Source organism: Malus domestica, chromosome 10, assembly GCF_042453785.1.
Source record: "Malus domestica chromosome 10, GDT2T_hap1".
NCBI classification, from domain to species: Eukaryota; Viridiplantae; Streptophyta; class Magnoliopsida; order Rosales; family Rosaceae; genus Malus; species Malus domestica.
In genome coordinates, this window is record NC_091670.1 from 3,661,944 (window position 1) to 3,674,752 (window position 12,809).

General features: G+C 34.7%; 1 protein-coding gene and 1 non-coding gene across 2 annotated transcripts; one reads left to right on the forward strand and one right to left on the reverse strand.

Moving 5' to 3' along the window:
* Positions 1 to 1,430: 1,430 nt before the first annotated feature.
* Positions 1,431 to 8,747, forward strand: LOC139189059 (abscisic stress-ripening protein 5-like). Its single transcript, XM_070807316.1, has 3 exons — positions 1,431 to 1,645; positions 7,631 to 7,842; positions 8,333 to 8,747. Exons 1-3 carry the CDS (start codon positions 1,495 to 1,497, stop codon positions 8,513 to 8,515), a joined length of 546 nt encoding a protein of 181 aa, XP_070663417.1. The 5' UTR covers positions 1,431 to 1,494; the 3' UTR covers positions 8,516 to 8,747.
* Positions 8,748 to 11,129: 2,382 nt separating this feature from the next.
* On the reverse strand, positions 11,130 to 11,245 carry LOC139189086 (U6atac minor spliceosomal RNA). The gene has a single exon (XR_011572588.1). It is a non-coding gene; the product is annotated as a U6atac minor spliceosomal RNA (small nuclear RNA).
* Positions 11,246 to 12,809: the final 1,564 nt, after the last annotated feature.

The window sequence follows — 12,809 nt, forward strand, 5'->3', positions numbered from 1 at the left end:
TGGTCATTTCGTTAAGTGTCCTGGAGCTCTTGGCTGGAAGTTTGGGCAATTTTCAAAGCTTCATAACTCAATCGTTTCTTAACCAAATTCGACCCATAATATATCAAAATGAAGATAGAAAAGTATAAAGTAAGAAGATTATACCTTTTTGGAAGCCCAATGGTTGCCGGAGATGGTCGGAAAATAGCCTCAAAGTTGATTGGTTCGAGGGAAAACTGGAAAACTAGCCTGAAACTGGGCTAGTTAGCCATAAAAAAAGGTACCATTCTCTTCGTTTCGTCGAAAAGTATGATTTTCATTTTTGAATCACTTGATTTAGTTGAGTATTGAAGAAGTTATGAACATTTAAAGTTTACCCAGTTTCCTGCGAGTTTTCCAGTTTTTCCTTGGACCAGTCTCCGGCAACCATTGGGCTTCCAAATAGGTATAATCTTCTTATTCTACACTTTATTATCTTCATTTTGATATATTATGGGATGAATTTGGTTAAGAAACGATTGAGTTACGAAGCTTTGAAAATTGCCCAAACTTCCGGCCAAGAGCTCCGGGACACTTACGGAGTTTTTAACGGAATGACCAAGATGATGGATGATGAACAATCTCAAGGACCACTTCTATTGATTTGAAATCTCAGGGAACAAAGTGAGGAGTTATGCAAATTTTAAGGATCATTTTGGCTAAAAAGCCTAAACGAATTTATGACACATTTCAGTTCTTTTTATAGGCTTCGGCTACTTAATTTGCAATCATTTAACTCAAATCTATCTAATAATCTTGAATAAATAGTAAAGCAGTTTCCAACTTTTGAAGGTACTATATGCTAGCTTAAGAAAACTTTTATACTCAATTTAAGAGAATCTTGTCCATACATAATTCTGAGTGAGGATCCTCGCTGTGTGGATCCGGCAAGGATCCCGAGAGTTATCAAATTACATCCATTCATCGTATATCATGCGGTTAGATATCATTGTAAATTTTTTATTCAAAATTGAATATAAACATTATCTGAGGAAAACTAACCGCACAATATACGATGAATATATGTGATTGAAGAATCCTCGAGATCCTTACAAAGAATATCTGGTGAGAATTCCCTCCCTGTCGTTGCCCACTTCAAATGATATCTATCACTTTATGAGAGAGCAATCCTAACCGTCCACCAAGGCAAGCACAGTTGGCGATGTATGTGGCGGCAAGAGCATGAAACATATATATATGATGTGACAAATAATACGTGTATATCATTCCTTAGTAAGTTTATTATATTGAATATTTGATTGTATATATCATTTACTACAGCGTGTAAATATTAGAAAGTGTTGTCAGTATGTCTACATAGCACAATTGAAGCCCTTCAATTTTACCCTACTTAGTACTTAAAATTTGAACCTGTAAATATTGGGCACCAACACTTATAAATAGCCTCCACCATGCACCCAACTCCCCATCACAAGATTCACAACCCACGTTACAACTTCTCCTAAAAAACCTATCATGTCTCAAGAGAAGCACCAACGCGGTCTCTTCCACCACCACAAGGATGAAGACAAGCCCGAAGACAACCCTCAGTCTGGCTACTATGATGAAGGACGTCCAGGCGGCATCGGTGGTGGTTACGGCGACACCAATGATTATTCTGGTAAAGGTGTTAGCCTTATTGGGTTATACAATTAAAACACAAACGAATGAGTGACTGACCTGATTCCAATGGTAGTTATCGAAGATATAGCAGCCATGCAAGCAAAACGTGATCGATAAAACTCCAATCTTTATGTTTGCCGTGACAAACAAAAAAAACACCAACTCTTCTGTAAACTCCTAGCTTTATGACAATGCTCTATGGGAAGCCTTAGTTGTCGTGTCTAGGGTTAGCAGGGACCGGTGTTTATATACTAGCCAAAAAGTCTTAGATTCCGTCCATAAGGGAAAACTAAAACTCTCCTTTCTTGGCTCTCAAGTAAAATATCATAATCATATATTATTAAGGATTCCATCAATCCTATTTCCAATATAAGACACCTTATATAGGATTAATATCTTTAAGAGATCAAATCACAATTAACATTATTCTCCAATATTACATTCCTGTTACATATAGTAGACCACTTAAAGGTTGATTTATATTGGATAAATCCAACATTCTCCCACTTGGTCTACAAACTGTAATATTCATGTTTATACTTGAGATTTGAGACTAATGTCACTTTAGTGGCCATGTAACAGTGATTATATCTCTTCCTTAATGCAGCTTCTGTCAAATGCATTTCTTAACATGGAACTAACAAGGTTGTAAAGTTGACACAACCCAGAACCTTCATAATCACACATGCTAAGATCCTCATTCACATGAAACACAAATTATGATCAAGAGATGAAACTTTAAAATTAAACTTTAAATTAACCAAAATGTCTTACTTTATATCATCTCAGGTCCACCTTATTGTAACTCACAAGTTACACTTTATGCTTCTTCGAAGCCTTAAATCTGCCAATGCAGATATCCTTCATCTAATGAAACCACCATAACCTGCAGGTGTGAATACATCTCCAAAACAATCATGCATCACTTTCATTAGATCAATAATAATACAAACGATGTTTGTAGCCAACGGACACAACTGAAAATACCAAATAGGCACATGTCCAAGTAAAATATCCCAAAAACTTCATAAAACAAATTAATTCAACACTTGTGAGCAAGATGAATTAATATGTTTTTGACACTAATCTATGCACCATACCAGTTACTTTCATAGTGATTTCCAACACCTGCGGGTAAGATGGAAATCCTCACAACTGAGGTAGTGCACAAACCATGCCATGACATTTAATATGCAATTTGATAACAACTTGAAATCTGATATATATTTCATCAGATGATTGACTAGCACACGAAAAATGTGACTTAATGAATCCAACTGGAGATTAATATGAATACATGGATTCTATACATACTTTATAGGTCATCTGCAAATGTAAGGCATTACTAACACGAAACTCAAACTCCCACTGATCTGCAACATCGTTACTTAATTTGCAAATCAAAAGTCACTTAAATCATACTGCCTTTGGGAATAGCCTTACTTAGTCAATGAATGCATATTACCTCAATAAAAGGTATAACTAAGCATGAAAGCATTCACTGCTGTTTACACAAAAAATGTGCATCCAACAACCATCTTATATGTATTAATAAGTCCATATTTATGCTAAGTCCTTATGAGCCCCAAAACAATATGATCAATCGAGAAATCTAAATGATTGCAAGTAATAGAAAATGTACGCATATACCAAGTATCCATTTTTGCAACTTAAACATATTATAGACATTCAAGTAACACAAATTCATGGAAGATAGAATAATGCTTTAATAGATTCATGCAAGTCCACTTAGTGCTCAAAATTTTAGAACAACTCCCACTAAGTTATCAGAGTTTATGCTTGCAAATAAGTTAATGAGTGTGAAGCCCAATTTTCGTTCACTAATTCTCCCACTTGGGTAAACACTCATTAATATATTCTTTCAAAGATGTACCTAAAGAAAATGTCTTTATATATTAGACATAATAAAATAGACAGCACAACCAAGATAAAGTTGTCAAACAGAATTTCAGCAATGAGTTACACTTACTTTAGAATTTATCATAATTCATTTACAAGCTTGATTGCTACCAAATTTATATTGATCAAAATAGACATACTAATCTTCATAAAATAGAAATAGAGAGCCATTTTGGGTCAAAATAGTAGTCTAAAGTCACGTCTCAAAAAACATCACAATCTGCCAGTAAAAACTGTCTATACGAGCATGGGTTACTAGTAAATTCACCATAATTAACATACATGGCAGAAAATTACGAAACTTTTCAGACACATAGTAGACATTTATATGTTGAACATATCCAAAATTCAGGTCATTTGGTGATCATTAGACGTGTCATTCACCCGATTTAAATCAAGACACGCAATCTGCCAGAAACAATTATGTGCATCTATCATGAATTTATATAACAAATTCAATTTCATATCATTTCAATTTCGATGTCCAAAAGAAACTTTAGTAGTCAAATTTCATCCTCTAAACCGACATCATAATTCAAATTGAAAAGATTTACAAGCATAAGACTTAAACAATGCGTACCTTAGCAATCATTGATTAACCTTCATGGGTCCAATACTTTGCATCAACAAGTCTCATAAAGAGATACAAAATACATCATGATGCAACCGATTTCCATGCCTTCAAACCACAACCTTTTATGGGGCTCATTGTGGAAATATTTGTCACTAATGGCGTGGAACTTTATCCCAATAAACTTCATGAAACTAAATTAATTTACACCTGTAGGCAAGAAAATTAACTAGTTTCTAGTACTAGATTTTATGTCACAAAAGTTCCTTCATGAAAAACTTCAACACCTGTAGGCAAGATGAAGGTTTTCACAACTTCTGTGAAATGAAACCCATACTATGCCATCTTAATTAAACTAAAAGAAGTAATCCAAACCTGTAGGCAAGAAGATTATCCCTTTTATTCTAATTAAGATGCAAAGTTGACCGAAGTAACTCAAAAACATAGTCCCATTGCAAATTAAGCCGTTGCGTCTTGCTTAGTTGAAAAGGCATTGGTCAACTCCGCCCTGAAACAATACAAGAAGTCACATTGATTAATTAACTGTAAGTGACAAAATTATGATAACCTGATTCGAGCTTTGAGTTTTTGCCAACAAATGGCACTAATTCCTTCATGACTCCCTTTGACATCAAATTAATCTCAAAAATACCTGACAGCATACTTGAAAGAGATTAATCACATATAGAACAAGTTTTATTCCACCACAAGAATGTCAAAACTTATCATTATGGAGTCAATTACTCAATAGAAATACTTTATGTAATGGGAAAGAACAATACATTCCTTTAATTTAAAAACTAAATTGTTCAAATGTTTTCTTAAGTCAAACGGGTTCCTTTTCTTTTGTACATTTCTTTCCGTAGTACAAGGCTCCTAAATCATTAGCATCAAAATCGTGCATTAGCCTTGTAAATACCAAATTAAACGAAGGAACTACCAAAATTCTTTTCTTTCAAAAGAAACATCTCCAATACATGCCATACATTAGGCTTGTATAAGTTTCTTTTCTTCTCCCCTTATGACACATAAAAATTACTAATCAAAGTACTGTTTAAATTCTTTAGGAATAGGAAAAACCACAAACAATAATACATGTTTGAAAATTCATGCTTATCAATTAAGCCACATACTTGAAATGGATTACATACCTCATGCCTTCATATGTTCACCACTTCTTTGTAAACATATGTATAATCACATGACCAATCAAAATTCTCATATAAGAATAGATAAAAATACAAATGAGAATGGTCACATAATTACTACAAACCTTATTCATTTGTATAATACCCTTGTTCTTGTCACTGGATGCTTTCTGTCATTCTCAGTCAATTTACAAATTATACATCAATTTTTCACAAGTAACTAGTCATGTATAATTTAAATGACTTTTGAGATAAGAAAGCAAATTGTAGACAAACTTTATTGATTAATCATGCATATTTCTTGTGCTATTAATGGCATAAAAGTTCATTCACATCTCGTGAAAATTAGTGAAAACAACACTACAATTCACTATAGTCCAAAACCCATGGCAATATTAAAAATATGTTATCTCATGCTTGAACCAAATTAGCCATACAAGCAACACTATACACGCCATTTGCTTAACAATATTAAAATTTGGTTCAAGCAAATTAGTTACAATTTATCATATGCTACGGTCATGGAAGAAATTGTGTCACCTTACACATCTTTGAAACATATCCGTGATGTTATAGATGCAATAACAAAAATTGCCAAAATTTATATTGACCTGCTTTTAAATATAGACATATATAAACTTAGCATATGCATTCCTACAACACAACTTTAACATATGTTATCACAATCATAGGCACAACATATCCCAATAGTATTGATAAATTATAGAATATGACTAATTCCGTCTCCTACAATCAGTAAGACGTCACGACATGGTTGGATTGTGGGAATAATATAACACTTTATGAATCCAACATAACCATTCCTTATATAATTTATCATGAAGACCAAAAGGAAAGATCATACCAGAATTTCATATACCGATGTATATACGAACCTCTTCATTGGGCTTGCTCGACGAAGAAATCTCAAGAAATTCTCCAATGCAAGGTTAGAACATACATGTTTACAAAACTTGAGATTATAATTGTATATAACCTACACTTTTGCCGAGCTCATTAACGCTAGTTTGTGACCCAAATATGAAGACACAAAAATGCCGCAGAATAAATTCATGAGTCGTACTTCACAAAAGGAAATAGATCTCCAGTGCTTACTATTTGAGGTATACTCATCACCCCCAAAGGCTTGTTAGCATTTGTCTTCTCTCGGGAAGTGTTTTCTTGAGTATGGTTGGTTTTAACTTTAAGAGAGACAACCATATGGGCCTCTTTACTAAGACGGCACTGATGGTTGAAGTATCTACAATATTAGCACATCACTCATGCAAGTATATTTTAACCTTATAACCAATTTAAGCTTCAGGGATCCAACCAAATACATATCAACCAAAATACAATACCATAAATCATCATGAAAATTGAAGTCAATGAAACAAACCATTATGCTATGGTAGATGACTTTATTCAGCCTGAACGAAAACATGGTGATATGAATATGATTTTAATTAGCATAATCCAATAAAAAATGGCAGAGATTAAAACCATGCTCTGTGATTTGTGACCCTATGTTGTTGAAAGAGAAAAGGAATACAGCGGTCAAATTTGATGATTTCACTCACGGCAATTGATGTTATGGGTTGCACAAATTTTTCAAGACATGTGAATTGTATTTCTCCACACTTAATAGTACAATGAATTATATATATATATATATATATCAAAAAGTCTGCGCAATGCTATTGCCTAATCATGATTTCCCTTCTTAATCAGCTCTTAGTCATTGCCGAAGAAACCTGATTCTGATTCAATTTTGTCAATTTTTTCTCGACAACTTTAATCAAACTTTAATCTTAATAGGTTTTAATTATATAACCAATGGCTCTGATACCAATTGTTAGCCTTATTGGGTTATACAATTAAAACACAAACGAATGAGTGACTGACCTGATTCCAATGGTAGTTATCGAAGATATAGCAGCCATGCAAGCAAAACGTGATCGATAAAACTCCAATCTTTATGTTTGCCGTGACAAACAAAAAAAACACCAACTCTTCTGTAAACTCCTAGCTTTATGACAATGCTCTATGGGAAGCCTTAGTTGTCGTGTCTAGGGTTAGCAGGGACCGGTGTTTATATACTAGCCAAAAAGTCTTAGATTCCGTCCATAAGGGAAAACTAAAACTCTCCTTTCTTGGCTCTCAAGTAAAATATCATAATCATATATTATTAAGGATTCCATCAATCCTATTTCCAATATAAGACACCTTATATAGGATTAATATCTTTAAGAGATCAAATCACAATTAACATTATTCTCCAATATTACATTCCTGTTACATATAGTAGACCACTTAAAGGTTGATTTATATTGGATAAATCCAACAAAAGGACGTACCGGCAGCCTAGGTGGTGGCGACGGGGACACCAATGCTTATTCTGGTGGACGTCCCGGCGGTGGCCGGTACAGTGAGACCACTGCGGCATATGGTGGCACCACCACTCATGAATCTGAAATTGATTACAAGAAGGAGGAGAAGCACCACAAGCATCTCGAGCACCTCGGCGAGGCCGGTGTTGGTGCTGCCGGCGCTTTTGCCTTGGTATGTATTGTATTTTAAAACCCACCTATATATATATTTCTTAAAATTATTCATGATTTGATTATTTCATCACTTCACTCGTTATCACTTTACCCATACTTTTGGAACTGAATGATCGCCGTCTCCTCCCAAACCTTCATTTTAGTCTCACAGTACTCCAAATCTATCAACTCCGTCTGACGTTAGCTTTTGATCACGAAATATTAGATATGTTAGTAGTACGTATGTCATCGATATTATTGGTACCATGTTAATGGACGGAATTGATCAACTAGGTACGTAAGATACGGAATCAAAGTCCACAGGTAAATGGTACCTTGCAGACAGGAGAAGAAATGAGTAAAGTGATACTTCCGTATTAGTTCATGTAGGGTTTTGATATTAATTAACCATATTTTTTTTACCACCAACATTTTATATATATAATAAGAAAAAATCTAATCAAATGTGTGTTAATTAACTTATATCATTTTCTATATGATGTGTGCAGCGTGAGAAGCACAAGGAAAAGAAAGACCCAGAGCATGCTCACAAGCACAAGATAGAAGAGGAGATTGCTGCAGCAGCTGCAGTTGGTTCTGGTGGATATGCCTTCCATGAGCATCATGAGAAGAAAAAGACACAGGAAGAGGAGGAAGAGGCTCATGGAAAAAAGAAGCACCACCTCTTCTAGATCAATGTGGAACATCATCATCATCCATTGACCACATATGAAATACATGCTTAATCTCAACAATATAGCTACAATATAGTTGAGTGGTTAATTAAGTGTCCTTTTTCAAAAAAAAAAAAAAAAAAATTATATGTATCCTTTCAATTAATGCATGCCATATGGTTTTCTTTTCGCATGCCATGTATGTTTGTCATCGTCATTGTTCATAATAATATCGTTTATTTGGTGTTTATTTTCTAGTGGTGACATCTTATTCTGAATGATTTCTTTATATCATCTTCATCTTTTATATGTGGAGATTAGGGATCCATATTTTGTCAATACCAACTGCTAAAAGTTGACTTAGCAAGTTTGTATCCTATAAGAAGAAGGGTACGCAGACATATCTCACACTGATTTTTGAGTCGCGGGATCATCGTGGTTGTATTATGGAATTGTCATTGGTATCAATAATTAATTTAGATTTTCTTAAGGAAAATCCTATCAAAATAATATCTATGTATCACATTTGGTTCATACGTACGATATCCAAATTCTGAAAAGAAAAAAATAAATCGAATTCATGCGTATAACGGTGACTTTGCTACCCACGTATATATGTCTTGTGATTTGACAAGTAATATGCATAGGTCATGGGCATGTCAAGGACATAAAAATCAAACACAAAATCTCAAATGTAAAAGAGACATCTTTCACTCTTGTGCTGCAGACTATATCCCCAAAAGACACATTTTTTACTCTTAGCATCCAGTTTGGAATTAACATAAGGTTTGAGCCATGGAAAACAACTGCAACCAAATACTTTGAGTCTTGAATAATCAGGATGTTTGTGAAAAAGTAATTGTCATGTAGACTTGGATATGCTAGAGATTGGTAACCTATTGATAAGATACATGGTAGCGGAGAACGCTTCCACCCAATAGGTATGAGGAACACGAGATGCAACAAGTAAAGTTCTTGCAGTTTCAACAAGATGTATGTGCTTTCTTCAGTACAGCCATTTTGTCCAGGGGTATGTGGACAACTCAATTGACAAAGAATACCATGTTCACTCAGAAAAGATTGAAAAACAATACCAATGAATTCACTTCCAGAATCTGAACGCAGAATCTTTTTTTATTTCCAAGTAAATTTTCTAGATTGTTTTTTAATACAACAAATGTAGAGTATGTTGCTGATGATCTTAGTTGGGGTTTGTTTTATGCTGCTCGAGCTGCAGGACAATGTTATACAAGCGCTGTGCTTGTCAGTCCGGATGGGGCAATACCCAAATGGTGTGCATAGGACGAGGTTAATTTCTGCCCTAGAGAACTGTGGAATTAAAGAGTGGGAGCCATATACACTTAATAATGCTTCATGTTTAGGACCTCCATTGGGAATTCCCGAGGGTTCAAGTTTGCATTCAGTGATACAGGTTAAAGATCAGCAAGGGGCGTCCTTGTTGGGTTTGGCGGATGTCTGAACTTCAAAACGTCCTTGTGCATGGAAGAGTCATGGACTCGAAGGGAAGCCTGGATAAGTAGCTCCGCCAGTTGCAGTGTGAAATTAAGGGATTTTCCGAGATTGTTGAAAGGTTGGCAATTAAAGTTTAATAACGCGATTGCTCTTGTGCAATAGAAGATCAACTTGGCCAAACAATCTGATTAAGGTGCCTGCTTTCTCATTAAGCTCAATTTTATGTATTAGTATATAAAGTTGCCTTTGTTAGTATAATTTAGATTGTATGAAAAAGGTTAATTCAATGAATATGGTAAGCTCAATAGTTTGTTCTCTTAGTATGATTATGTTTTTTCTTAACAAAATTTAGATCCATCAAAGCCTTGGATACTTTGGTACATGTTCATAGCATTTCCAATGCAAGACTTATATGTTAGTTCCATATTATTATACATGAGTTGAAAAAGGATGATGGGTTTGCGCTTTTTGGTTTTCTTCTCCAGATCTTAAACTCCAATGTAAAGAATTAAGGCTCGTTTGGAAGTGTCTTTAAAATGGTTGAAAGCTCTTGTAAAAATGTCTTTAAAACCAATTTTTAGTAAAAATGCAAGCAAATCTTAGAAAAAACATTATAAGAAGCAAATAATTGATGCTTCTAACAAGAAGCAAATAACTGGTGCTTCTAACAAGAAGCACATAACTGGTGCTGAATATCAACTGGGATTGGTCTTGGGTGGAGGGTCAGAGAGAGTGGTTGTGCTCAAAGGCTGGTGCTGCTCGGACAAAGATAGTTTTTGTTCTTTTTCTTTTTGTTGTTGGTGGTGGTGCGTTTGGCTAAATCCGGCGGGCATTTGGGAGGAGACTTGGCGGAGCGGCAAGAAATGTTGGGTTGGGATTTGTCTAAAAGGTGAAGAGAAGAAGATGGGTCGCTTTGTATATGAGGAATTCACAGTCCAATGGACAGCAGTCGTAGCCATCAAGATTGAGGGAGTCGTTTGGTAAATGAAGATGTTGTCGATATTTTGGCGCCTTATCTAAAATGGAAGTGAAATTCTGGGCTTATAACGAACCCTAAAGTGAATTTAACTGTTGAATTATTCTGAAGAAATAAAAAAATAAAAAAATAAAAAAAAATAAAAAAGAGAAAAAAAATAAAAAAATAAAATAAAAAAGAGGTGTAAAAGTTGGATTATAGATCCAGCGCAAGGGTGGGTAGCCTTAATCGGATGTGTGGTAACAGGTAAGCTCAAAAGCCGTTCCGTGATGCCAACCGTCTCTCCTCTCTACGAAGATGATGTTGTTGGTGGGTAGGAGCTATATAAACCAGACAAGACTTTTGTTTGGGGCGATGTGGGATAGTTTTCCTTCCTTGGTTTGGGCTTGGTGCTATAGTGGATACCAGATCGTTCAATGAAGTCTAAAACGAATAGCGTAGACCATAGGTTTACACGAAAAGGATGTACTGGTGACTTGTAACCAAGGAACACATGGTTATTCATACTTAAATTGATATTAGTTTTGATGAATAAATGAATGGTAGAATAGGAAGAGCCGATTTGTTGGTAGAGGAGGAGGTGAATTATATTTATACATTTTGAAATGATATTTTTTCAAAGACAGATCAACCTTACTTCCCTATATTCTAGGTTGTTAGATTTTTACCCATACGTCGTAGGTTCGAAACCCCCATTCCTTTAAACTATTGTAATAATTTTTAATCTTCCCCTTAATAATAATAAATAAATAAAAAAAGACAAATATGTACAAGAGAAAGAAGCGTAGTATGTGTTAGTATGTATAATATACCCAGCTTCAACTTAGAAAGGGCTAGTTTGACATTGCTGAATTTTTTTTTTAAAAGCAGCTTTTCAAAAAAGTTGGAATTAAAATTGTGTTTGATAAATGAAAAAAATAAATATTTTTTTAATCAAAATGATGAGTCCAAAGCAGCAGAAGTACTTATACACCTACTTTTGAAAACAACGTTTTTCTCACAACACAACAACCTTAAACTAGCCATGGATAGACCTAGCCAAGAAGAAGAAAAAAGATAATGGGTAAATAAGAGAGAAGCAACATGATACGACACAAAGACAACAATAGCAATAAAGTATGTGTCCTCTAAAAAGGAGGATTCGAAAAGATTGCATTAACTATTTGAGGTTACAGACTTACAACATCGTGTTTCATATGCATGTGTACTATACTTAGAAGCATGGTGTTAGTGCATATCAGTCATGTGCTACAGGTCCTCAAAATGAGGTAATGAGATGAACAAATGCATATTGGTTATAAGATTATAATAGTTTAGATTTAAAAGCTTAAAATATTTGACAACTTAATAAAGCAAAATCAACATAAATTTATGAATCATTAGAAAACTCATTTTCTTGTTTTTACTTTATTTTTTTCTTTAAAAAGAAGACTTGTTGGTGGATTTGTTATGGCAGTCCACCATTCCGGGGGCCGGGAAGACTCATATAGGCATTTTAGCCTTCCCTATCCACCATTGTGTGATTCACTAGTGCCACAAATTGAACCCAATAGTATGCAATACGGACTTGAAATTCATCCCCAATTACTTTAGAAGAACAGGACTCAACCTAATATATAGGGAATTATAAACATCATGTGACGGTGTTGTGATTACAATGAAAATTTCAAAAAGAGACTTCGACGCTTCGTAATATACTTTGATTGTTCTTTTATGTAAGCGCAAAGTCATGACTCCTTGAACTTTGTTAACTTCAAGAGATTGCATACTTTAGACCTATGAGGGAGTGAGTATCTGGGGTGGGCGTGAATAAACTCTTGCCGACAGATGCCCAAACTCCAACTGCCATTCAAATGAAATGAA